The 26,270-nt window shown below is 35.5% G+C and overlaps 1 protein-coding gene and 1 long non-coding RNA gene across 10 annotated transcripts in view; one reads left to right on the top strand and one right to left on the bottom strand.

The window, feature by feature from the left end:
* The first annotated feature begins 554 nt into the window (after positions 1-554).
* LOC128867394 (tumor protein D52) lies at positions 555-26,270 on the top strand. Of its 9 annotated transcripts, none has more exons than XR_008454986.1 (7): positions 6,660-7,811; positions 10,846-10,970; positions 11,057-11,217; positions 12,882-12,941; positions 17,465-17,669; positions 25,020-25,184; positions 25,244-26,270. XR_008454986.1 is itself a non-coding variant. In XM_054108572.1 (6 exons), the coding sequence occupies exons 1-6, from the start codon at positions 763-765 to the stop codon at positions 25,128-25,130; spliced, it is 672 nt and encodes a 223-aa protein (XP_053964547.1). In that variant the 5' UTR covers positions 555-762; the 3' UTR covers positions 25,131-26,270. The 9 variants fall into 9 exon arrangements, 7 of the variants coding, with proteins under 7 accessions (XP_053964547.1, XP_053964546.1, XP_053964543.1 ...); XR_008454985.1 differs by having other exon boundaries at positions 25,020-25,365; positions 25,943-26,270; XM_054108572.1 differs by lacking the exon at positions 6,660-7,811 and adding an exon at positions 555-772 and having other exon boundaries at positions 25,020-26,270.
* LOC128867397 (uncharacterized) overlaps positions 6,843-26,270 on the bottom strand; it is a 28,720-nt gene continuing 9,292 nt past the window's right edge. Inside the window, exons 3-5 of the long non-coding RNA XR_008454987.1 lie at positions 10,361-10,481; positions 10,054-10,294; positions 6,843-6,918 (exon numbers count right to left, since the gene is read on the bottom strand). This is a non-coding gene — a long non-coding RNA (uncharacterized LOC128867397). The remainder of the gene's footprint in view (positions 6,919-10,053; positions 10,295-10,360; positions 10,482-26,270) is intronic.

The raw sequence follows: 26,270 nt of genomic DNA, 5'->3' as shown, positions 1-26,270 counted from the left end.
TGGACGAGTGTGTGAATGCATGTGAAATGATCGTGTAGAATTCGGCTGTCGATAAGATTGTGTTAGTAATAGACGAAAAAAAATCAACACAGTCTATGCCCACGTTGCTTAATTACCATCTGAACAACGCCTGATTGTACGAGTGGGGGAATACATATGAAATGATCGTGCAGAATTCGATTACCGAATCACCCGTGACGTGACAGCCGAAATTCCCCTCACAATTTTCTTTTTCACCATAGTTATTGGCCAAACCTTGTAAATCTATTATCCTTGGAAGTTCGTTAGTAAAATACGCAAGCAGTCTAAAAAACCGGACTTTCTTCCTCTTAGTATTTCCCATATTTTGGCGAATGTTTGCATTGAAATTGTGGCATATCAAAAACAAAAAAAGCTGTTGAAACAACAAATTTTAGCATCTTTATGCTGGTTTGACTTTATTTTTAGCACCCTGTGACAAAATATAATATATTTATTATGTTTGATTCACACTGTGCCAGCTGCTTGGCTCACTCGTTGACAGGAATAATTGAAGCGATTACCAAAACAACGAGACTCGTTATTTTCTGAAAAGTAAGAGATTTTCGTGAAAGAGTGCAATTACTTATCTGCAAAGAACAACGGATTATAATAATAAATCTTATTAATTGGCTGCATATTGCTTCCATTGAACACATTGTTTCTTCGATATTGAATTTCAAGTGCCCAGAAAAGTGAAGCAGGTTTAGCATAACAAGTGATCAGCAATAGAAGCAACGAAAAATGGAGGATCGTAAGTGAATTTTCCGTTGCGAAATATCCATAGCCAATATGAATAGTGGACGACTTAACATTAGAAAAAGCAAAGTGTAGTTCTAGTATGGGATTTTGTAATTGATAAAAGACATTGAGTGAGTTATGGCTTTCATGTGATTTACCATACGAAAAAGCATGTTTACTGTTAGTGCCTTTGAATGGGTTTGCGCAAATGAGTCACGTCCACTTCGACCGGGGCACTGTATTCGATTTTTAGCCATTGTTTTTACTACTTTGTTATGTTATGTATTACAATGTTGTATTAAAAATTATAAAAACAAATTTCCTATACGTAATTTAAACTTATATGTATTGTAAAACAGAACTCAAAACATTGTGATAAAATTATTTGAACTACGTGGCATATCTTTGTCATATTGAACAGCCTTAAAGTAGGAAAGCCCAAATAGCAAACATACAAACAAACAAAGGCGTAAATCAGCTTGGCGACCGGTAGGCGTATATTGCCTGCGCAGGTCTCCACAGCCCGTTCACACTGTTTATGTGTTGGGTTTTGTTTTCAATTATTTATTTATAGTTGTTTATATCTATTTTCTGTTTTATACTCTCTATATTGCTATTCCTTACGATAATTTACATTTACACTTCAACGTCCATTCGCACACCTCTGTATTCAGTTTAGAAAAGACAGAAATGCACATAAGTCGCTTCTTTTAGGGCTGTGGAATGCCTTACGAGTCGTGACAAAAAAGGGATTATATGAGATTATTTTTGTTCCGACCATTCCTGATAATTAAGGGAAGACTAAGATCGCGTGAGAAACGGGGCGTAACTGACGTTTAGGTAGTCAGGCCATAGCTGCAATTAGTGGTGCCGTAGCCATAACGCCATAGCCGTAACCATAACCATAGCCGCGTTTATTACAGTATGTGTCGATTAGTCATGCCATAACCATATAACCACATATATATATATATATATTTTCGTATAGTTCCTAGATGAAACATAGGGCCAAAATTGGTTTCTGTAAGCCGTTATTTTAAGATGAGTAGGGGATTGGCCATCTGCCTCCGATTCTGGATCCGGGGCTGCCGGACTGCCTCCAGGCTGGCATAGCGTAGGAATTTCCCCGTCGCTTGTGGAAAGGTTATCCCGCCTTTACTCAGTCGCCAGTTTTAAACAGGGGATGTCACGTGAATGAGAGGTTGACATTTGGGAGGGAGAGGCTATGTTTTCGCGTCACCATCCCCATTTGGTCATCTTGAATATTTTATGATGAGCTCCCCCCTACCATAATCATGAACAGCTGATATTGAAGTGGAATTAATGACAAAAATTGCATTTTTTCATAAAAACACGAATAATTTTCCACTAAGTCAATTTATTTTTCGTTGTCCATTTCTAATATTTAAATTTTAACAAAGCAAAGGTCAAGTATTTCACAATTGCTCACGGTTAGGGGAAAAATTCAAAAATCCATAGAAGGCTTGAGAAACTGCTATAATATTCGTCGAAGGTGAAGATAATGTTTCATGATATCGTTACGATGTTCTGTGATTCCTATCTCGTAGTTAGCATATGACAGCTTAAACATAATCAATGAGATCAGAATCTGCGTGAATCTAATTTGTGAAAAAATTGGGTATCAAATTTTGAGACGTTATATATTATATAATATATATATAATATAACCAGTCAGCCGTTTATATAACTGACGCGTACACCCTTCCAGGGTGTCTGGCTGAGCTCTTTCTCCTATTTGAGGCGTGCGTCTTGTTGTTGTTCCATAAATGAAGAGACCTACAGTTTCAAGCCGACTCCGAACGGCAGATATTTTTTATGAGGAGCTTAAAGCTTTAAAAATAATATATAAAATCTCTATAATAAGTGATGTTCACGCAAAAATGATCAATAGTCAAAAATATATATTCCCATGACAGCCGGTTTTATGTACCTACCCGAATAACTCAGGTTTTTGATGACCAAGGGATGCTGCCCCTAATTCCGATTTGTCTGGGGAATTTCACCCTTCATCTTTTATTTGGTCTACTTGCGAACACAGCTCTTCAGTTAATGGTACGTGTTTTAAGTTTTCCTCAAGTATCTGTTGTCATTTACCAGTGTTTATCGTTGTACCTATTAGAGTCAGCTGTCTAAGGCTATTGTAAGAAATATACTCAACGACTATTCTGTTTCAATTTGATTAGCCTTACTTCGAAAACACATTTTGCTGAATTTCGCCTCAAGTAATATACTTTTAGTCAACCAAGTTAGTTGATTTATTTTTATTGTCTTTTGACCACGGGAGGTGATTTTGACGTATTCTTATGATAAGAAGTGAGGCGAATGGTTCACGATTTAATTTCGGTACCATTTTCTGCGAATTCACCTTCTTGAAACATTGCCCTAATCTTCTAGATTATCAATTTAATTTTGCGTAAATTCCAAACGTTGCTTTTTCCCAATTCTGCACAGTTCTTTAAGTCGGGCAATTTAAAACAAGAACCTATGAGTATAAATGCATTACGTTTCAGAAACATCAAGCGTTTCTACTGCAATTGAGTTAAAACTCAGATAGTTGATTTTTGTTTACCTTTGAGAATTTTTGACACAGATGGCTACCAAGATGTCCGTAGTTTTATGTAAAGTTAACCATATTCAAGATTTAAGTTAGCACAGTTGTTATTGTACTTAATACTGGGCATAATTCCTTCGTTTATTCCATAAAAATATATTAAAAAATATAGCAAATAGTAATTTTAAAGGGGTGCCTCTTTACTCACCTGGCAGGTGGTTCAGGCTCTAGGAAATGTGAGAAATGATTCCTACTCACCTGGCAGGTGGTTCAGGCTCTAGGAAATGTGAGAAATGATTCCTACGCTAACGCCCATACGAAAATTGCTTTGCTTTGTTCCTTGACTGGAAGCGTGGAAAGCTCATTATGAAGGTATTGCAGGGAGACATCAAAAGTGATCCCGTGACTGTCCTGATAGCAGTATTTTGACAGTTCTGGAGATTTGGCCACTGCCAATCACCAGGCGACCAATAGGGCGCAGCGCAATGAGTGCAACGGGTGGTGCCACCTTAAGGCCTGTTTAGACCTTAAGATACATAGGGAGTGGTCCAAACGGTTTGTGGCCATATGTTGCTTCTCGCGTCCTTAGCTCTCACGGCTTCTACCTCGCGCAATGCACTGGTACAACCATTTAGCACCACAAATAGAACCTCTACGGTTTCTCGAAGCATACCCGAGCTACAGACCAGAGTTCCTTGGAACTTGACATCGGTCAAATGCAACTCTTGCAATGTTTGTTCGGAGATGCTCTGGCATACGCACCATTTGAGATTGGACACGTGACTATGTTACCCCCTTCTGTAGAGCTCTGCACTTAAAATGTGCCCCACGCGTGCCTCGCGCAGCGAATTGCATCTCACATCCCGAGGAAAAGATTATCCAGTGATACCGTTCGACCAAAATCCACACCAAATAATCAGCCGTTGTGGAGGAAACGGCTTCTACGTCATGTACGTGTGGATTTTCCGGCCCGCTAATGCGACACTTCTGTTAACATAGCTGCCGAGGTGAAAATGGGCTTCATCTGAAGATATGATTTTTCGTTTGAAAAGTCTTCAATCGCTGTTTTTAGTATTTTTTAATAATGTTCCAGCGAAAAGAAATGCATTTTATAAATGCATAACTAGATTAGGGGTTGGTTTGGATTGTGTCGGTACTTTTGAATACTTTTAGTGACCTTTCGAAATTTCGAAATTTTTTTTAGTGTTTTTTCAAAATTTTTCAGGACATTTAGGAATGTTACAGGTCAATGATACATATATAGATATATAATAAATATTTATAGAATACCTTTTTTTTACTAAAATTTCTTTTTATTATAAAATATATACGCCTGTTTCGTAGGCACGAGATAATGACACTTCGAATTTTGCTCACAAAAAAAAGTAATCTTAAATAAAAATAGTATATAAAATATAATAACTAAATCTATAAAATAAACTAGAAAAGTAACTCAGAACTACGAGGTGAAGTCCAAAATAAACAAGACTGGCGTCATAAAAATGTTTTTGATGGCACCATCTTTTTAATGAGTTAATGCGTTGGAAGTTACATCCCGAGCTGACTTCCAGTGAAAGCTTGGTGACATTCGGTTCAGTGGGAGTGAGAGTGCGTCTAAAGTGTCAGTATGTTTGTGTCATGGGTACAAAAATGGGTTTCGAACAAAGAGCTAATATCAAATTTTGTTTTAAAATCGATACAACTTTTACCCAAACATTTGAATTGATGAAAAAAGTTTATGGCGATGATTGTCTATCTCGTGCCAGAGTTCATGAGAACGTGTAAACGTTTCAGAGATGGTTGTGAGGACCTAATGACGATAAACGAACGGGCCGGGCCGCCCAAAAACAGTAATCACCGAAAACTCCATCGAAATTGTTCGTAAATTAATCAAAAATGAACCGAAATCATCGTTGAAATTCATGGAATCGGAGTTGAATATATCCAAAACATCGATTTATCGCATTTTAATTGATCATTTGGGCTTACGAAAGGTCTGTGTACGTTTCATTCCACACAAGCTAACTGAGGACCAAAAATTGCTCAGAATTCAATATTCGAAAGACCTCATTAAAGAGGCGAGAAAAGGCAAGAACTTCCTTCTCAATATTATAACTGGTGACGAAACTTGGTGTAGCCAACATGAACTTGAAACTAAGCGTCAAAGTGCCGAATGGAAGGCTCCGGAGGAGCCGCCACCCAAAAAATCGTGTTTGGAGAAGTCAAAAATCAAGTCGATGCTTATTTGTTTTTACGATTCCAAGGGATTCCACAAGAAGTTCGTGCCAATAGACCAAACCGTCAATGCAATTTTCTATCTAGGCGTTTTGAAGCGTTTGTTGCATCGCAATCGCCCTGAATACCGCGATGGAGGAAGCTGGCGCTTATTACATAGTAATGCACCATCTCATCGATCCACTCGTGTGACTGATTTTTTTTTACTAGAAATCGCATTTTAACCAACAACCACTCACCATATTTACCTGATATGGCTGCCTGTGACTTCTACCTACTCGGAAATTTGCATTTGGCCATCAAAGGAAAACGTTTTGCGTCCGTAAAGGCCATCCAAAAGGCTTACACTGACATTCCGATCAATCACCAACTCTTTCGAAAACCTTTAGATCGAACAAAACAGTGTATCGAACCCAGAGGGCACTATTTTGAATAAATAAACTCGAAGTTATCACCATTTTGGCTCAGTCTTGTTTATTTTGGATTTGACCTTGTATAACACAAACTGAACATCTGGTACATAACGGATGTTATTTTAGCCCTCAAAGTTAAAGAAATCGATAGTTGAAATTGCAAACGCTGTATGCACCACCCTTTGGCAGGTCCAACAAACATATTTTATTAAAATAAATTGCATTTCTAATTAGCAATTTACCAATTTTTCGCATTGTCACACTGCAACATATATTCGATTCAAATAATCGCTCTTCTGGTTTAACGTATTTTGTTGACTTTAGTCTTGCTAGTTGGTTTGTTGTCTTGGTGAAGTTTTGTTTATACCAGCATACATATCGTTTTGTGTGTATGCCTAGTCCTAGTAGAGGCTGCCTGTTGATGTAGCCGTTGTTAAGTTGTATGGCTGAGTCATAAGTTTTCTGTTTACGTTGTTGTTATTGTTATTGTTGGTTGCTGATGTGTTAACCAACTGATTGGTTAGTGGCTTGTTCTGTGTAAACGGCTATTTGGTGAAGTTGCTGTTATGGTTTACATACATACGTACATACATACATATAAATCTCACATCGTACTCCCCAGCGCTAAGTGCCAGAGTGGCAGTGGGGCTGAGTAGCGTTAGTAGATGCGGGCCGACTGAAATAAGCGGTTGGAGTTGCTGACATAAATTGTTATTTCGCTTTGTTGGAGCATTTGCACACGCTTTTCTACTCGTATTTTCGTTATTTTCTATCTTTTAATACTGGCTTTTATTACGATTTGCGGTTACTCAGTCAGATTTAAGCTGCCGTCGGACGAATAACGAACTAATGAAGTTGGTATTGTGCACGTATTGTTGTGTATTGGGCGTGCGGATGGCGATCACTTTGGTTTGACGCAAGATAAATGCAATATATTACCTATAATTATTTCAAAATGGCAAAAATGAAAGTAAAACAGTTCATATTCGATTTTGTGCTTAACTACGGAATTCGCTTACAGTGACTATAATTTCGAAAAGCAATCGCTACAGATGTTAAAATATTGCCACATAGTATACAAACTGCCCCAAATAAAACAAAAAAAAGTATTTTTGCTTAAAATGACATGTGATACAACAACTGCGATAGCTGAGAAAAAAGAGAAAGTATTTGTATTCTGACACTACATATGTGCGCTTAGTAGATCATGAATGATAAAGAGCGATCGTACACACATACATATGTACCTACAAATCTACTAAACTATTTACCATATTAATAATAAGAACAACGATTTCACTTTACGCTTTGCTGACCGCATGTGCTTGCCAGTGGTGTTCTTGTCGTTGTCGTCAAAATGACTGACTCTGAGCCAGTGAGTCTGGAATTCATTGAAGATCCATATTTGCCCAAATTGGATAATATAACTCCATCGCTAGATGAGCCTACCGAATTGGATGATCATTATGCCGATTTGGCCAACGATTGGACCAACGAGACTGAACAGTATTTAAGAAATTTAACATTAGATCAAATTTTCTACGATGTAGATTCGGATTATACGAACACGCTTGAGCTTCAGGCTGTGGAGACAGAATTTATAGCAACAAAATTAGCCAAGCAATTGCCTTCATCTTCGATAGCAAAACGTTTTCGATTGCGTTTCTTTACAAAACGCTCAATGCGTGAGGTTAAAGTAACGTTTATTGATTTCTCCAAGCCTTATTTGGCCAAGATATCGAGTAGTGAGAATTACAAGAAGTTCTTAAATATTGGCACTCCATCAGCTACCACAACAACAACAACAATGACTAAAACAAACAACACCAAAGGTACGCATCTTTTGATTTTCATGTCGACTTTAAATCGCTGAAAATATTAGTTTGGGTAAAAAGAAATCCATTATTTTCTCGGTAGAGCGCTGTGATCGATGTCTCGTAAAGTAGTGATCAAACAATTTACAAATTATGCTCGTTGTCAAGATGACATTTCACACTAAAAAAATTATTTTGCTGTTTTTTGTTTGTTCCATTCAGTTTTGAGTTACAGGGTGTTAGCAATGGAAGTCAAGAAAGAAAAAATTCGTTACATTTTACAGTTTTTCTTTGACTAAGGGGAAAATGCAAGCCAGGCCGCTGAAATTGTGGCTGCTGAATGGTGTTTATGATGCCGGTACCGTAATAGTTAATTACGTGCAATTTTGGTTGCGCCGATTCCGTTCAGGCATTTTTTATGTTAAAGAAAATGTTGATAATGTCGATAAAATCACAGAAACAATCAAAGTTGACCGACTTGTTATTAGTCGTAGCATCGCCCAGGAACTAAAGATCGACAGTTTTAAATCATTTGCACAAAAATAATGTATTTCCTTTTCCTCGAACTGATATTCAGAAGCAGCATCTTTCAGAGCGCGAGAAGGAATTTAACACTCAAAATTCATAAAAATTGAATTACTAAGTGAAGAAAAAGTTCTCAACGCTTTTTAAATTTCCTACGACAATGAAATTAACAGAGTTATAATTATCTTTATGCAAATTAGTTTAGATTAGATTTGATTTGAAGTTTTGCATTCGACCTCAATGTCTTTTGTGTCCTCTACTTATCATAGTACCTCATTCAAACCGAGTTCCCTTATTGAACTTAAGATAGAGCTGGGTTGGGGTTGAGCGAATATTCCTTTCTTCTGGCTGCAACTGACTGAGATGTCTCAACCGTTTCCGCGCTATAGCGTTGCGTCCAAGAAGCAGGTGAATTGGAATCTTTGGGGATTGGTCACAGAAACAATAAGAGGCAGTGGACCATAACCCAATCCTGTGCAGATTACTGTGCAATCTGCAATGACCTGAGAGAATGCCCGTGAGCTTTCTCAGTTTATCCTTAGAGAGGGCTATGAGTTTCCTAAACCTCCTTTGGTTGTACCCCCTTATTGTTGTTTATATTTCTCAATCTGTTTTATAGTGTGTGCGTAATAATTTTCTAAATATGTCATTGTTTGGTGTATTCTGCGAATTTGTAGTCTGTTTGAAGCTTTGCGTTGCTATCCAAATTTCTATCCAAATAAATTGCGCTTTTCTGAAATATATTTGGAATATCTGACATACATTTGTGAGTTTCTGAAATTTATTTGTGAGTTTCTCAAATTCAATTGCGCTTTTCTGAAATTCATTTGTGAATTTTTAGAATACATTTGTGAGTTTTTTTGAAATCAATTTTTAGTTTTTGAAAGCCATTTTTTAGTTTTTATAATATAATACATTTGCGCCTTTCTGAAATTCATTTGTGAGTTTTTGAAATAATTTTGTGTTTTTTTTTTAATTCATTTGTGTTTTTCCGAAGTTCATTCGTGTTTTTCTGAATATCATTTATGAGTTTTTGAGTAATTGTGTTTTTCTGAAATTCATTTGTGAGTTTCTGAAATACATTTGTACTTTTTTTGAAATTCAATTGAGTTTTTCTGAAATACATTTGTGTTTTGTGAAATTAATGTGTGTATTTTTGAAATTCATTTGATTATTCTGAAATTACATTGTGTTTTTCTGAAATTCAGTCGTGTTTTCCTGAAATACATTTGCCTTTTTCTGATTTTTCTGAAATAAGTTTAAAAAAGGTGTAGTACTCTGCTCTTCAGTCAATAAGTGATCTCTCACACGTTTTCCTTTAATACTGATAATAAATATCAGTGCATAATTAAACCGATTTAAAAAAAAAAAAAATTCTTAAACTATTTAATTGAAAGTAAAGAAAAAACTTCCTGGCACCTCAAAGTAACAAACCGAATCGGCAAAAGCGTGAAGAAACTATGTGCGCAGTAATTTAATGCTTGGTTTGTTACTATTTCTACTTTTCTTTTATATACGAGTATATTGCCAAATAAAAATAAAGAAAACTAAGAAAATTTAGCTTTTGAATAACTTTACTGAGGTGTATTCAACTATGCAAAGGCAACGCCGGCGCAAACGCAACTAATAATAATAATAATTTAACAAAAAATTCCGACTAGTTTTGGTTTTTTTTTTAATTTTTTCGTTTTGTTTTTTTTCTGGGTTCATTATTACCACCAGTGAGTTCACTCACCAAATTACGGTGTTTTTTGTTTTTGTTTTGATTTATTCGTGACTTTTCGTGTGTTTTCTGTACATATGTACACGAGTGTATAGTCTATATGTATATACATGTGTGCGTGCTCCTTTGTAAGTTGGCATTTTTGAAAACGGAGTTGATTGGTCCGCTAGTGGTCACCAAACAAATTCTGTCTTACAAAAGCCGTCTTATTATTTGTTGTTGTACTCAAGATAATTTCACTCAGTGAGCCATTCTGCAAATAAAAGAAATTTGCTAAAAAGAAAAAAAATAATTTTTTAATACATAGAAATGTACAAACCTATTGCAATTTCATATTAACGATATTTCGCATTTATTTCTTTCTTTGGCTGCTTTCGTTTCTCTCCCTGCTGCGTTCAAATTTGAAGTTTGTGAGTATACAAATATTTATATTTATAAGCCTATAAATTCAAAATGCATCAATAAATAGTTGAGTTATCTGTGTATATTTTTTGCTAAATTAAATTGATCCTCAGCTTATGATAGAGTATTCGAGGAGGTTGTCTTTCAAGGAGGTACTTACATATATAAATGTGAAAATGGGATTTTTAGTAATGCTGCATGATTGTCCGAACCATTTAAACTCAACCAATTTGCTTAATCTACATTATTTTCATTGGTTTTACTACATTACATTTTTCATTATTATGCTAGGCAAAATATTTGTATGTTTTCTTCATTATTGATCCACATTCAAATAAAAAAAAAAGTTGTGAAAGTATGAAACTAAATTTGAAACTAACCTCTAAACACTTCACAATGCAGATACTACTTCAAAGCTGTCGGAGCCAGCATCTCCAGTTGCATCTGTTGCATCCGCAGATATAGCTGCCGAGTTTGCTGCACTTAGCGTTGAGGAGCAGGAGAGGCAACACGCCGAATGGAGCCAAGTAAGTCACAAAGTTAATATTTACTTTTGTATGTATGTATGTACATCAATAAATATAATTATGTTGTTTTTGTTTTTGCTTTGTAGGAGCTTGCACGCGTTGAAGAGGAAATAAATACATTGCGTACGGTGTTGGCATCGAAAACGCGACATGCTTCAGATTTGAAGCGCAAATTGGGCATTACCATGTGGAAGGAGATTACAGACGATATGAATCAAGGCCTGAAGAATGTCAAAGAGAGCTCAGTGTAAGTTTGTTTCGGTTGTAAATTTATAAATTGAAATTGTCAATCGTGGCAGTAAATTTAATTAGTTTGGCAATTTATGTTATTTGATATTTTGAGCCAATATCTTTGAAGCAATGAATTCTCATTGAGCAATGATCATGTTTGACAGTATTTAATTTTTTTTGTAACGCTCACATAATGGTTATTGTTGTTGTTGTAGGTTCATTATTTTTCATTCTTAGTAGATATTAACTGCCATTTTTCGGTAATGTTGCCATCGAAAATTCCTCTAATCCGCTTAAATTATGAGAATTAAGTTTAGTTGTCAATCCGCATTTTATAAATCGACACAAATATGCGTATGCGCTGACGACATTGTAATTCTTGCGAGAAATAGGGAGGCTGTTCAAAATGTTTTCATGCGGCTAGTGCAAGCTACAAGACCAGCGGGTCTCAAGATAAATTAAGAAAAGACGAAATACATGATACGATCCTCTAATGACCGGTACATTAGAATCGGAAGTTATATTATTGAGCTCATGCAAGAGTTTAAATACTTAGGCGTAGTACTTAGCATAAATAAGGATCCGTTCTTATCAATATTAGACCGTATTCAGGCATCTAACAGATCATACTTTGGCAATATCAAACTTATCAAGTCTTCACTGATATCAAAGGTTGTTCCTTTGTAGCTCCAGATGTACAAAACTATAATAATACCGGTTCTTCCCTACGACTGTGAAACATGGGTCTTTAAAGTTAATTACGTGAATTTACTGATGCGATTTGAAAGAAAAATTCTCAGAAAAATATTCGATTAGAAGACTGTACATACCGTATCCGGTACAACCACGAGCTCAGTATCTTATTCGCGGGACGAAATGTAACGTGTTTTTTAAAGTCACTTAAATTACCGTGGTATGGAGACGTCCTAAGAATTAGCAGTGAAAGAGCGACCAAATAAGTTTTTGAAACATCCTGAAGGAGCGAGCCAAGGCGACGATGGTTGCAAGTCGTAGAAGACGATATGATAAAAGATGAGAATCTCACAACATAGAGCGAAAGCGGGCTGTCGAGTAGGATGGAGACATATTGTAGCATGGTCCATTCCGTACTGCAATGCCAATATAAATATCCTAATCCGCTTTAGTTGCACTTAATTTTTGAGATACGTCCGAATTAAGTCGTTAATCCCGATTAGCGTCACCGTCTGTCTAGGCTATTACTCTAAACTGTCAATCTTTGTTCATAGGCTTTGATATTGTAGGGGCCAAAAGCAAAAACAAAATACATGGCTTTGGTTATGTTTGCTCTGGTTATGGTGTATATGGCACAACTGTAAGAAAATTCACTAATTATCCCATGCTAACTTTATAATACATATAGATAAAGGGCCTTTCAAAAGGCGCGCCTAGATGCTGTTTTAAAATAAAACATGCACAAATTTAGATGCTCTCAGGTTTTGCTATTTGTATTGAAAATAGGTACCGTCTAGAAATTATTCACTACTGACATCTAGGCGTCACTTTTGAAAGACCCTTAAAATATATATTTTAATTTTTGTATGCAATTTTTGTTTTTATATTTTTATGAATATTGTTATGCAGCTTTTTAAGTATTTAGCTGAAAATTTCTTTTTTTTACTTAATTTAATTTAATTGTATTATTTTTTATTGATTTTTAAGTTTTCAAAGCGTCGAACAGAGCGTTGGTAATCTGACAAAGGCCGTACATGATGCCCCAATGTAAGTAAATGGGTCGAAAAATCTGTCCGCAAATTGTCTCTACTCTGACTACTAACTAAACAACTAAACTTTATTACTTCTATTCTGGCTTCAATTTGCACTAACTTACACATATCCATGTACTTACTAACAATCTTACTAACGGACATTAAATAACAAAATAATTACATCTTCTTCTTCTTCTTAGCGTCACAGTCCTTGGTGAACCATTGCTTCCTTCACAGCTTCTTGCAATCGATCTCGATTTACAGCCACTTCCCTCCAACATTGCACGCGCATTTTCCTAAGATCAGCTTCCACATCTTCTAGCCACCTTCTCCTCGGGTTTCCCCTTTTTCTTTCTCCAATTGGGCGAAGATCTAGTGCCTTTCTAAACAAAAATAAGTACCTACATATCTACAAATGTGGTATTAACTCACTATGTTGCCTCTTCTAAACGCACTTTCTCTCTAGTTTCAAAACTATGTCAAGGGGGTAAAAACTCATTATTTTGTTTAATTATTTTCAAGGCTGACAAAGCCGCTGAGCAATCCAGCTTTTCCTTATTTAAACCACCTTAATTATTTTCATTTGTGGCGCGCGTCTTGTTGTTGTTCTAGAAATGGTTCCATTTCATTTTACCTCACTTTAAGTCTAATCAGAACTACAAATACCAAAAGTAACTGTTAAGCGGTAGAAGTTACTTTTTTTTGAAAGGTCTTGCATTTAGATTAAGAAGCCCTCCGCTTGCACGAAAGATCAAACTTATAGCATCAGCAGACAAGTCGTTACTAAAAATGTTGAAGTTTGTAGGTGAGAGACCAGGATTGAAATTAAAATTAGAATTGGTCGAGCCAAGGAGCACTAAAAGATTTGCTGGCTCCTAAAACACTCAGGCCAATTGTATTTAGAGCTATGGGAAAGACCAGGATACAAATCGTGAGTTTTAGACATTTAGACTTTTTGGCTGAGTTTAAAAGTTCTTTGACATTTAGTTTTTCTGTAAACTGCGGAATATTTGACCTCAAGAAAGCAGAAGAAAATACATTTAGAGGCTGATTTGCGATAAATCTTTCTATTTTTTAACCCAATGTACAGCAAGGCGCACAGTCTCTTTAGCAAGGATATGCGGAGGTCTGCTTTAAATCCAAATGCTTGACGTAAAACAGTCAGTAGTTTATAAATACGTCTGGATATTTAGTATTCCTTGACAGTCCCAATATTTTCATCGCCAAACTTCCAACTGTATGAAGCAGGAATTCTGGTGCACTCTCTAAACGCCATACATTTAGGCTTAGACAAATTAACTTTAAGGCCCCCTTGGAAAGCTATAATCTCGCTTTGCATCGCCCATATCCTGTAGGTCGGTCGGAGACTCGGCTAGAAGCACTAACTCGCAGGCACTTAATGCAACGATTAGACACATTTATTCCACCCGGCAGAAATTCCTTTAAATCATTTAAGTAGAAGGAAAACAAGAGCGGACTTAACAGGCAACCTTGTCTAACTCCTTGATTTAAATACAAAAAGTGAGGAGAAGAGTTCCACATGCAGCCAAATCTGCTTTGTTGTATCTGTGTACAAAAGTTTTAGAATTTCGATTATCCGGCTCGAAAGGCCATAAGATGCAAGTTTATAAAAAAGCATACCTAGCGAGATAGTATCGAATGTACATGAAAAGTCAACAAAAAATGCTAAAGTGTTCTTCTTAGTCTTAAAGTTTAGATGCAGAATTGAAGACAGATTAGAAAGATTATCTATTGTTGAATATCCTCTCCGAAAAACATTGCAAGAAGACCAGTAAAGATTTTGTACTAAGTATCAAGCAGAGAGAGAGAGGCCCCTATAATTTGGGGGGAGGCATGGATTCCGTTTTTTTGAACAGACAAAAAAGCTAACAAGTTTGAACAGACAACGAGTTAGCTTTTTTTTTAATATTGTGTTGAAAATCGTCGTACAAAAAGCTTTCAGGTGCATATTTATAAAATTCGTTACTTATACGATTTAGGCTAGAGGTTTTATTGTTTTTTGCTTCCTTTAGCACATATTTTAGCTCGTACCTTTCAAAAGGCGCATCCAGAAACGGATTCGAGATGGCCGGCATGGTTTGATGTATAGGAAGCGCGCCATCCTGGCGGAACAATAAAGATTTGAAATGATCGAAAAATTCAGATAGTAAAGCGCTATTATAAACTCTGGGCGAAGGTTTTTTTTATGGAATTAGCGAGGCGCCACCGTTCACTACTATTACTGTCTGTTTTTAACTGGTGGATCTGATTACACTGGCACTCAGGCGCCTTCTGACTGCATAATTTGTTGTAAATGTTTCGGCAGTTTAAATATTTTGCTCTGTCTGAGTCTAAGTTTAACTTACGAGAATGGTTAAGGGTGTCCAACAGAAATCAATATATACAGTCTGTGTCAGAACTTCTTGTTGTAACTTCAAGATATATTTCGTTCTGCTTTTTGCTGCCTAATAGTCCCACTCAAGGGCTATGACACCAGTGCTAACTCAGGTTAGTGTCGTTCGAAACTTTCCCGTAAACGCAACCAAACAAAAATGAGTGAGAAGTACGCAAAGCGTTTTGAGGCGGTATTTTTATGGACGCATTCGAAAGGCCGAAATTATCTTACGCCGGGGCTGCAAAAGTAATTAAAAAATCAAAAAAAAATTATTATGATGTGGAGTCAGCGGTATAAGGTGTACAAAAATGTTGAAGACTTTTCCGAGCGCGGCTTGAAGTGAGTGACGACAAAAAAGCAGGATAAAGTGATCGTTCAACTTTTTAAGCGGGACCCTTCTTTGTGACTACGCCAAGTACGATCAGTTCTTGCTAAAAAGGGAATAGATGTAAGTATCAGCACCATCGAACGACGACTGAAGGGGGCGATCATATCCTAGCGTCCCACATCATCAAAACCACTGTTCTCAGGAAATACATTGAAAAACAACAAAACAAGAAAATATCGTCACAGTATTGGACTGGCCTTCTCAGTCCCCAGACGCCAACCCCATTGAAAATGTGTGGGGAACTATGGCATCGTACCGGAAGGCCAGTCCATGATTTAAAGCAACTCGTGCGTCAAGTTCGCAAAATCTGATCCCCTTTGTCGACGAGCTACGCAGAAAAGCTGGTTCAAAGCATGAAGAAAATGCCAGGCTTTACTCGACAAGCTATACGCGACACGTAGTTTTGTACCTACTTTCATGTAAAAAAATTTGAATCTTTAAATCTTTTTTACTTCATGAATAACCGCGGTTCCTTTTTTTGTGACACAGACTGTACTTATACTCACATAATTAAGCCACTTCATCTTTTTATAATATTTGCAATATTTTTCATGCTAAGTGAATACTACTTTCACATCGCATTCTAACAAAAAACCATCTTGGCCTTCGGTGAAGATTTGCGTTTAATTCGCTTGGGGCTCGATGTGTTAGTAGCGCGGCACTCTTCATTGACTTTCTTCGATAGTATTTTTCTATGTATGCAATTTGGTGTTGTTGTGTAGTGACAGCTTGAAACAAGGATGCTAGATTTCGAAGATTTACTCTTTAACTATGGTGCAAAAGAAGATTGTGAGGGGAACTTCGGCTGTCACGTCACTTGGGAGATTCGGCAGCGGAATTCTGCACGATAATTTTACATGTATTCACACACTCTTCCAATCAGTCATTGTTCAGACGGCAACGAATCAATACGAGCGAAAAATATTTTGATTTTTTTCGTATATCACTAACACAATCTTATTGTCAGACGAAATCTCCACGATCATTTCACATGCATTCACACACTTGTCCAATCAGTCGTTGTGCAGACGGCAACGAAATGCCATTGGTTAATTATTTTCGTATATAACTAACACAATCTTGTTTTTGTGTAAACAAACTGCTTTGTGACCACAAGTGGCGTCAACCCATTAGCTGATTCTGTCAGATTCGCTCAGAGCCGAATAACGGTATGCTAAGTAGCTCACCTTTGTCATCTTTTCACCATAAATATTTTCCGTATATCACTAACTCAATTGCCAATCATCGCACTCGTCCAATCAGTCATTGTTCAGATGACAACGAAGTGCACCACCAACACAAGCTTAGTTTCACTGTAACACTTCCCAAGTGACGTCAACCCATCAGCTGATTCAGTGAAATGCGTTCAGAGTCGAATATATGTATATCTGTCTGCTATGGAGCACACCTCTAAAAATCTTTTCACCCTGGCTTGAGAAGTTCCTGGTCGCGTCGTTCCGGTAGCATTAACTCGTCTGTCGAAGGAGTAGTATTTGATATGTGTTTTAGTGGTATAATTTATTTATATTTAACAGTTAAAACTATGCCCTTCTTATAGCAGTAAATATATGTGTGTGTGTGTTTCTATATGTTTTTTTTATTTTTACTCTAAAATTATAGCCGCCAATGCGTATTTCAAACACTAATATCACTAATCTAGTCGTTTAGACTTTTAACAACTCAATAGAAACGTAAAATATATTTTTATAATATCAAATTGTTTTTCATGCCTATATTAACTTTTACTTTACAGTTTCCAACGCACCGAATCGGTGCTCAAGTCGACAACGGAAAAGACCGCGTCGGTTTTTGGTAGCATAACCAGCGGCATTACATCTAAATTTTCACAAATGAAAAATTCCGAATCGATGCGTTCGATCGAAGAGAAGGTTGGCTCAGCCTATGAGAATGTTAAAGTAAGCTATGAACACAACAATTTTTTGTGTCAACCCCATGCGGTAACTATAAACTATTTTTACTCCTATCTATCAACTTTCAATACTATAATTAATTTATCTTTTGCCTCCTACTCCTGCCACAACATAATAATGAACAAAAACCTGGGACACACAACACTCTTAGCTAATGCAACATTTTAATATTATATTTTACATACATACATACATATGTAGATATGTATATTCTTTGATATGTTCTATGTTTTAAGAACTGTGCATTTAGTCGATGGAGCGCTAAAAATTTTGATTTGGATTTACTAATATTTTTATTTTTTTATGTTTATCGAACGTTTTAAATATTTATAATGAGGCCGAACAGCACCAAATGGTTTCATTTGTAAAAGAGTTGATCCCCCGAAAGGAAGATTCATTCGTGATTACTAGAATACGCGTGCCCAATTTCGTTCTGAATTTGCCTTAGCCCATGCCAGCCTTTTTCAATGTGTGGTAATGCGGTTTTTTCAATGAATTGAAAAAAAAAAATTCAAGTCTTACGTGCGTAAACGTCTTCGAATCGGAACTTCGAATTACCATTGCACCCATTTATTTATGAACGTCTTTCTTCAAATATTTTGCTGTACACTTAACATATAATATTTGGACTTATAGGGTGTGTACATAGGAAGACTGCTTCAAATCGTTTTTCATTCACGGAACGCATTTTCTAAAAAGGCTAGAGGAGTGATATGCAGCCAAATGCTGCTACAACAACAACTAGTGTTTCCATGTTGCAAGTGCTGTTGCAAGAATTGGAGAGTTATGTTCATAGAGATTGTAAAAATCCACTACAGAAATAGTTAGAGCTCTATGGAGATGTTAGGGAAGAGTCGCAACTTGCGCTGAATGACCTGACCACTAAGAAAATGCACTTTGTGTTGTTAATGTTGGTTTAACTTTTTTTTTGTTTTTTTTTTTGTTCTTTAAGAGGCTATATACAGATAGAAGGACGAAAAAAGCGAATTCGCCAGAAATTTTTCTGAGAAAATTTTTAATGTATTGGTCTAAAAATTTGTACACATATTACGTTCTCTTTTAATTGACTTAGTATTAGTAAAAATATTTTTTTTCGAAATGAGCTACAGCTGATCTCATTAAATTCGTTTTGAACTGAATCCACTGAAGTTAAAAAACCAAACAGATTTCGTTAAAGTAATGTTAAATCTAGTAATTAATCGAAGGAATAGGCAAAATAAATTTTTTGGACTAAATGGCGGTTTCTCAAAAAAACAAAAATCGGTTTTTGACCAAAATTTCGGCATTAAATTGTTTATAAAAAAATATTTATCGGTGAGAAAAATTTTCGATTAATGACTAAAAAATATATTTTACTAATCGGTTTAGCCGTTTTCGAGTAATGTTGGTCACCGACTTTGAAAACACCATTTTGAGAAAAACACGTTTAAAGTTTGCCGTGTACTTTCAAGCACTCTGAAACGCCTTTTCAAATTTGCGTGTAACTTCGAAAATATTCACCGGAATGATATTAATTTTCTGTGTGTATTCTTAAATATATGTACAGGGTGGGCCATGTAAAATTTGCTTTTTGAATCGGCTATAAAAAAAAAACTAATCAATATTTTTTCAAACTTTTTTTTTATTTTGAAGATTGAACATTGTCATTTATGAATAAAAAATAATATTGTTCAAATGGCTGCCACGGCTGGCTTTACAGTAGGCCATTCGATCAACCCAATTTTTAAACACATTTTCGATTGTTTGGGCTCCAATTTCATGAATGGCAACTTCGATTTCGTGTTTCAAAGCATCAAACGTCTCTGGATGGTTCGCATAGCATTTGTCCTTAACGGCTCCCCACAAAAAATAGTCCAACGGGCTTAAATCACAGCTCCGAGGCGGCCAATTGATATCGGAATTTCGGCTGATTATTCGGTTTTAAAAAACGGTAGCCAAAAAAGTTCGAGTGTAACTTTGGCAGTGTGACATGTTGCACTATCCTGTTGAAACCAAATGTGGTCCATGTCATCCTCTTCAATTTTTGGAAACAATCGTTGAGCATGTCACGGTAACGCTCGCCATTTACTGTAACCGCGGCTCCTCGCTCATTTTCGAAAAAAAAAAAAAAAACGGCCCGATGATGCCGCCAGACCAAAAACCGCACCAAACAGTGACTCGTTGTGGATGCATTTGCTTCTCTACAGTAACGTGTGGATTTTCTGAGGCCCAAATCCGACAATTTTGCTTATTGACGTAGCCACCGATGTGAAAATCAGAAAAGAAGAAGAAGACTCACCACTTTGGAAATAGGTTTTCAATATTTCCCAATTTTGTTCAAGCGTATAGCGTCCCATTTCGTAAATGACTAACCTTTATGTAAATTATGAACTGCCATATCAACACTCCTTTATTACCACAAAAAAAATTTGAACAATCAAAATAAGCAGCGTTGCTTTTTATTTTCGGTCTTAATGGACGGCGTATCCTTAATCAAACATGGTTGCATTTATTTAAAATGTTTTAAAGTTTAACAGTTTATGAAATGCTTTCACAATTTTAATGCTTGTTTAATCGATTAAACGCACAGTTTTTTTATTTTTATTTCGTGTCTTCTGTCTATTGCTCTTAATGGGAAGTTATAAAACCACAAAAAATACTATCAACATACTTACACACAACTTGTAGAAATCTTAATATACAGTGAACCAAAAAGAAACTGGGATTCCAATATTCAAAAAATTCAAATTTACAAAATAAAGAAATTATTCACAGATTTTTAAGAAATCATTTGCGTGTAATTCATTTCATTTTTAACTATTAACTATTCATTTATTCTATTTAGTATTAACGGTAACTCCGTTTATTTAAGGTAGTATACAAAAACATTTTTTTTTTACATATTTTCGACAAGCCACCTATCTTTTTCTTAAGATGCTTACTTTGCCGCCACAGTACTACAAAAAATATGTCCAAAAAAATTGTTTTTGTATACCATTTGATGTCAATAATAACATACTATAAAATCAAAATGATCGAATTTTATTCTCTTAAAAAAAAAATTCCTAAAATATATCTATAAAAAATTAGTATTTTACCTTAAGTAATAACCAATCGCAATTGCTTAATTTTTCAAAGTCAAACAAAAAGTGGGACACCCTATTTTTTCAGCACATTTGAGTAATGTGTATTCCGTTATTTTTTTATAAGTTAGTTTTATTTCTGACATTTTGCCATTTACGTCGCAAGTTTTTAGGGGTGAAGATGAATAGGCAAACATCGAGTGATTTAGAAGAACTGATGGTGAAATGCCATTCCAAAGGAAAAAGGGTGCATCAAATCGCGAAAGCTTTGGAAAAAACCAAATCGATTGAAAAAATGTAATGAAAACCATTATTTTCTTAGAAAGAGTGCTACTGGAAGAGTTTCCAAAATTAATTCGAATGTGACCAAGAGAAGAATTTTACATTTAATAAACGAGAACCCGAAAACTGCTGCAGTTAATATTACCAAATCACTTAAAAACTCGTGAATTATGGACGTACACCCACAAACTATCAGAAAATTTCTGCACAGTAACGAATACAGAGGATCAAATCTCTTGAGTGTGTAGGTAACATTTTCCTAATTTGGTTCCAGAACATAGGAACATAGAGGGAAATGAAATTGCTGATGAGCTTGCCAGGAATGGGACTCAATTGGCCTCAGAGACCTCCTACCCGTGTATCGACATCGCCCTTACAGTTGTTAAAGGGGAACTGCACAAATTATTTCTAAGGAAAGCACAGAAAAGATGGAGCTCTATTTCTTTATGTGCTATTTCGAAAACCATTTGTCCCCAGTACAATATACGGAGGACTCTGAAAGTCCTTTTTAGTCCTCGCCATTCAATTTCCAAACTCGTAGCGGTGTTTACCAGTCACTGGACGATCGGCACACCCGCGGAAAAGCTAGGGTTATCATTTAACCCCCATTGCAGAAGCTGTGGGGACCTTTCAGAGAAGGAGACTGTTGAGCACTTTCTCTGTAAATGTCAGAGTTTGGCAGCTAGACGATTAAGATCACTGGGTGCTCCTTTCTTCGACAGTCTGGGGCAGTGCGTCAACCTAAATCCCAGCAATCTTCTCCATTATATGAGCAGCTCTGGCTGGCTGTATCAAAACGGTGCTTTAGTGCTACTTGAGGAGTGCCAGACTGGCACTTCAACCATTTTACCTACCTACGAATACAGAGCATTCACTCCTAGAAAAAGTCTGCTTCCTTCAAGGATTAATGCGAGTGAAGTATGCTTAAGAATACGTAGCAAGCCGAATGAATTTTGGAGCAACATTATTTTAATTGACAAGTCGAAATCCAACGTATTTGGGTCAATTGGCTGCAGTGACTTAAATTAAATTATCTACAATTATTCCAGGAGCACATTTCCAAAACTGTCGACAAAACAATGTATTGCTCCATCCTCCTCAGAGCTCAGATCTCAATCCCATTGGGCACTTGTGGGCCCACATGGAAAGATAATTACGCAAGCGGCCATAGAAACAGTCATTGAAGAGATATGGGAAAATATTCTAAGAAATGTCACCAAAGCTCTAGTAGACCCCATCAACGACGTCTCCAAGCAGTAATTAGTGCAAAGAGATACTCCCCAAAATATTAGTTGATTAATTTTCTTTTATTTCCATATTTTCATTACTGTCCCACTTTGTATTTGAGTTGTAAAATTAAGTTAGTTATTTCGTTTACTGGAAAAGGTCCAAATAATTTAAATCAAGGCGTATTCATTAAAGGTGATGGCACTAGACCAACAACAATGTTTTGCAAAGTATTGGCAAAGTAGAAAACAAAGAATGAATTCGCCTTATTGCATTCTGGTTTGACAGCCACATAGGCACGGCGAAAGAAAAAAAAAACAAGTCAGCTGATTTACCGATACCACCTTCAATAGATTCACCTGGATTTAAATGTTAAATTTTTTTTGTTTGTTTTTATAATAAAATAATGAATTTAATACTTTATATTGGCTTTTGCCTCTTTAGCTTTTGAAAATCGATTGAATCGTTCTGAAGTTATAGAGGATTGAAGTCAGAACTAACAAGTCTCCCAGTCTATTTTTGGTTCACTGTACATACAAATTATGTACATACATAACGGTGCCTCGCAATAAAAGTTGCGGGTTTCTCCACTGGAAATATAAAATTTATTATATTATTGTATATTCAACAAAACTTTTTAACTAATTTGAAAGGTTAAAACAAAAACCTTTCCGTAATTTTATTTAATTTTCTTACTTCAACAAGATTTTTCTTTTATATACATATTTTTATGCAAATCAATATTTGTTGCCTCACAAAATTTGAACGATATCGCTTTTAGGCTTTTTTCAGTGGCAGGTTAATCATCTACCCTTTCAGAAATCAAAATAGATTAACGAAACCAACGCAAGACTGAGTCTTGACAGGGCCTGTGCTCCCGAGAGGAGTGAACAAGAAAAAAATCGTCTTTAGGTGGAAAAATATAACATGATATTATTATATTGGATCGTTTTGAAAATACTTCCAAAAATCGATTTTTTTTTTTAATTAAAATTGGAAACCTTAAAAAAATAATTACTGTCGAAGCTATTTTTGCGGAAAGTATGAGGTCAGTCCATAAGTTTGTGCGTAATTTACCCATAATTTCACTTTTGTACGATTTTTGCATACAAAAAATTATTCGCGGAATACAACGGAACTATTTATATTTTCTTTGATATATTGTGCACTCAACAAGTGATTTCAATCGCGGATAGGACCACGTGTTGTTAAAAAATAAAATGGAATCTTCGAACGCGTATAAGAGGTATATTTTGTATTTTTTTTATAAAAGTGGTAAAAATGCAACAACTGCTGCTGCAGAAATAAACACTGTGCACGGAGAGGATACCGTGAGTGTAAGGATTGCGCAAAAGTGGTTTTCAAAATTCCGAAGTGGTAACTGCGACGTGGAGGATGCCCCGCGCGCTGGTCGTCGTGAAGCCTTTAACTCCGACGCCTTACTCGAACTCGTGGAAGCTCAGCCAAATTTGACAGTCGATATGATAGCGCAGAGGTTAAATTCATCGCATGGAACAGTTCACAGGCACCTGGTTCAGTTGAGAAATGTTTCAAAGCATAGACTTTCCGTCGCCAACCTTCAGCAGAGAGTGAATGCGTGTTCTCAGCTGCTGCAACGGCTTGAAAATGAAAGTTTTTTGAACCGAATCGTTACTGGTGATGAAAAATGGGTCCTTTACAATAATCTTGTTCGCAAACGCCAATGGTTAGATAAAGATGAAACACCAGAACCAACCCCTAGAGATGGCCTTCACCCCAAGAAGATTCTCCTGTCTATTTGGTGGGATATAGCCGGTATTGTTTATTATGAACTTCTGGAACCAAACCAGACGATAACTGCTGATTATTATTTCCATCAGCTATCAAACCTGAATGAGGCACTTAAAAAAAATCGGCCGTCTTTAGTGAATTTTGGCTCCAAGGACAAACAATTTTTTGAGCAGGGAATTAAAAATTTGCCTAAACGTTGGGAAGACATTGTAAATAATGAAGGAAAATATATTATTGATTAATAAATACTTTAAACATCTGTTTTATTAATTTTAAAACGACCTTTAAAAAACGCACGAACTTATGGACTGACCTGATACTCGTATTACAAATTTCCAATTTTCACTTTCATAAAAGTTTTCGGATGTGGTTTAAGCGCCAAACAAAAATACCTCCAGAAACCGTCTTTTTTTTATAAAATTATTATTTAAAAATATTTTTTCCATAAAATTATCTTTCATAATAGAAGAGTTTATTCATAAAAGGTCTACACACAAATTTTTATTTTTTATTTTATCAACGGAATCAAAATAGAAGTACTTTCAAATCGGTTTTGCGCACGTAAATCTTAATATTTTCTAAACTAATTTGGCTTAAGTCTTAAAATATACCAAATACATTTTATAATTCCGTAGGAGAAATAGTACCGATTGTTTTGTTTTTTATGGAGAGGGATGCACTCTAACCTATATTTACGTTTATCTATACATACATATTTGTGGACTTATGGAAAAGCATTTTTCTAGCTTCAGGAGCTTTTACTCCAGATTAATGTATGCTGATCTTTCATAGGCAAATTCAAATAAAATTTTTTTTGCTACTCTTTATGTATGTTACTTTGTCTAAGTTCCACAAATACGTATGTATTTATGTATGTGTATGCACTAAATGAAACCTAATATTTTATTATTTCGCCTGCTAAACATCTTCAATTCCCTGTTCATGACTAACCAATTGTTTATCTTTCTCGTTTCATGCCATGTCTCCGTCATGTGAATTCTCTTCACTGTTTTTGTCGCCATCCCTCTATACATAGACACGAGTGTCCACTTCACGTTCGGGTTCGATTAACAGTTTCCCTGATGCCTTAAATGAAAACAATTCATCGTCCGGCCTGAATTCGCCAACCGATTCTGTTACAAAATAAACGCGAAACATTGCAACTCCTCTATTTAGTTTTAATATTACAAACCCATTTGCCGTAATTGCAACTTTGTATCTTGTACTTGTATTCATACTATATTGTAATTGTAATTGCAGTCGAACAGTTTTCGCAACAATTGCAATACAACTACAGCACACACATGAAGAAACAAAAACGAAACAGCTGATCCACTGTCCTCATGCAGCCATGAGTGAAAGTTTTGGAATTTTCTATAAATGTACGTAGTATTTTTATTTTTGCAATTTACCAGCAAAGAAAAAGCAAAAAAAAAATAAAATAAAAAACCCAACAAAAACAAAAGCATAGCAAGAAAATAACAACAATTTGTATACACACTTACTTTAACCCTGTAACTTAGATACATACCTATATTTATATGGAATTTTTCAAACTACTTAAATGCTAAAGCGATGCAAAGAAATTAGACGAAAACCTTAAACAAAAAAATAATTAGTTTTGGAGCTCTTTTTGCGGAAAGTATTGCAAATTTCAAATTGTCACTTTCATAAAACTTTTCGGATCTGTGGTTTAAGGGCCCAACAAAAATGTGAAGCAACTGTTGATATTTTAAGCTGAACCCCAATCAAAAAAACAAAAAAAGTTTAACGCATGTGTTTTTCATCTTTACAAGTATTTTTAATCAACTAACTAAGCAATAAATACTATTTTCCCATCATATTTAATTTGGTTAAAAAATACGATGAAATGTTAAAATAGCTTATGAATTAATTTATGTATGTACGTTAGAAATTTTTTCTTCATTTTCAATTATTGTATTTTGCTTTTTGTTTTAGGCTTTAACCCGTGTAATCCAATGGCGTTTATAATGTTTCTGTTTCTGTTTCTGTTTAGCACTTAATGCATACATAAATATTTGAAATCACTACTTCGCATTTGTTTTGAAAAATGTTGCGTTAATTAATAAAAAAAAACTACATAAGCGTGAATTGTGCTTAAAAAGTTGAATAATAAGCCGAGTTGTGTGCAGCAGCATTTTTGAAATTTATTTCCATAAAACTATTGATCTAAATATATTCCACTTTAATCATACAATAATATTGTTAAGTGTATTTTTGCTAAATAAATAAATAAATAAATAAAAAACAATTGAGTGTACATGTA

Source organism: Anastrepha ludens, chromosome 6 (genome assembly GCF_028408465.1).
Source record: "Anastrepha ludens isolate Willacy chromosome 6, idAnaLude1.1, whole genome shotgun sequence".
In the NCBI taxonomy this organism is placed as follows: Eukaryota; Metazoa; Arthropoda; class Insecta; order Diptera; family Tephritidae; genus Anastrepha; species Anastrepha ludens.
The sequence above is the reverse complement of the archived record's forward strand: the minus strand, read 5'-3'. Positions and strand labels throughout refer to the sequence as shown.

What these genes read in the sequence shown, in the direction of transcription:
- LOC128867394 (XM_054108566.1), top strand. Translation starts at nt 7,337, where the DNA reads ATGACTGACTCTGAGCCAGTGAGTCTGGAATTCATTGAAGATCCATAT. An exon ending in AACACGCCGAATGGAGCCAA is followed by an intron (nt 10,971 to 11,056) that starts GTAAGTCACAAA and finishes TTTGCTTTGTAG; the next exon opens with GAGCTTGCACGCGTTGAAGA. An exon ending in GCCGTACATGATGCCCCAAT is followed by an intron (nt 12,942 to 17,464) that starts GTAAGTAAATGG and finishes TTTACTTTACAG; the next exon opens with TTTCCAACGCACCGAATCGG.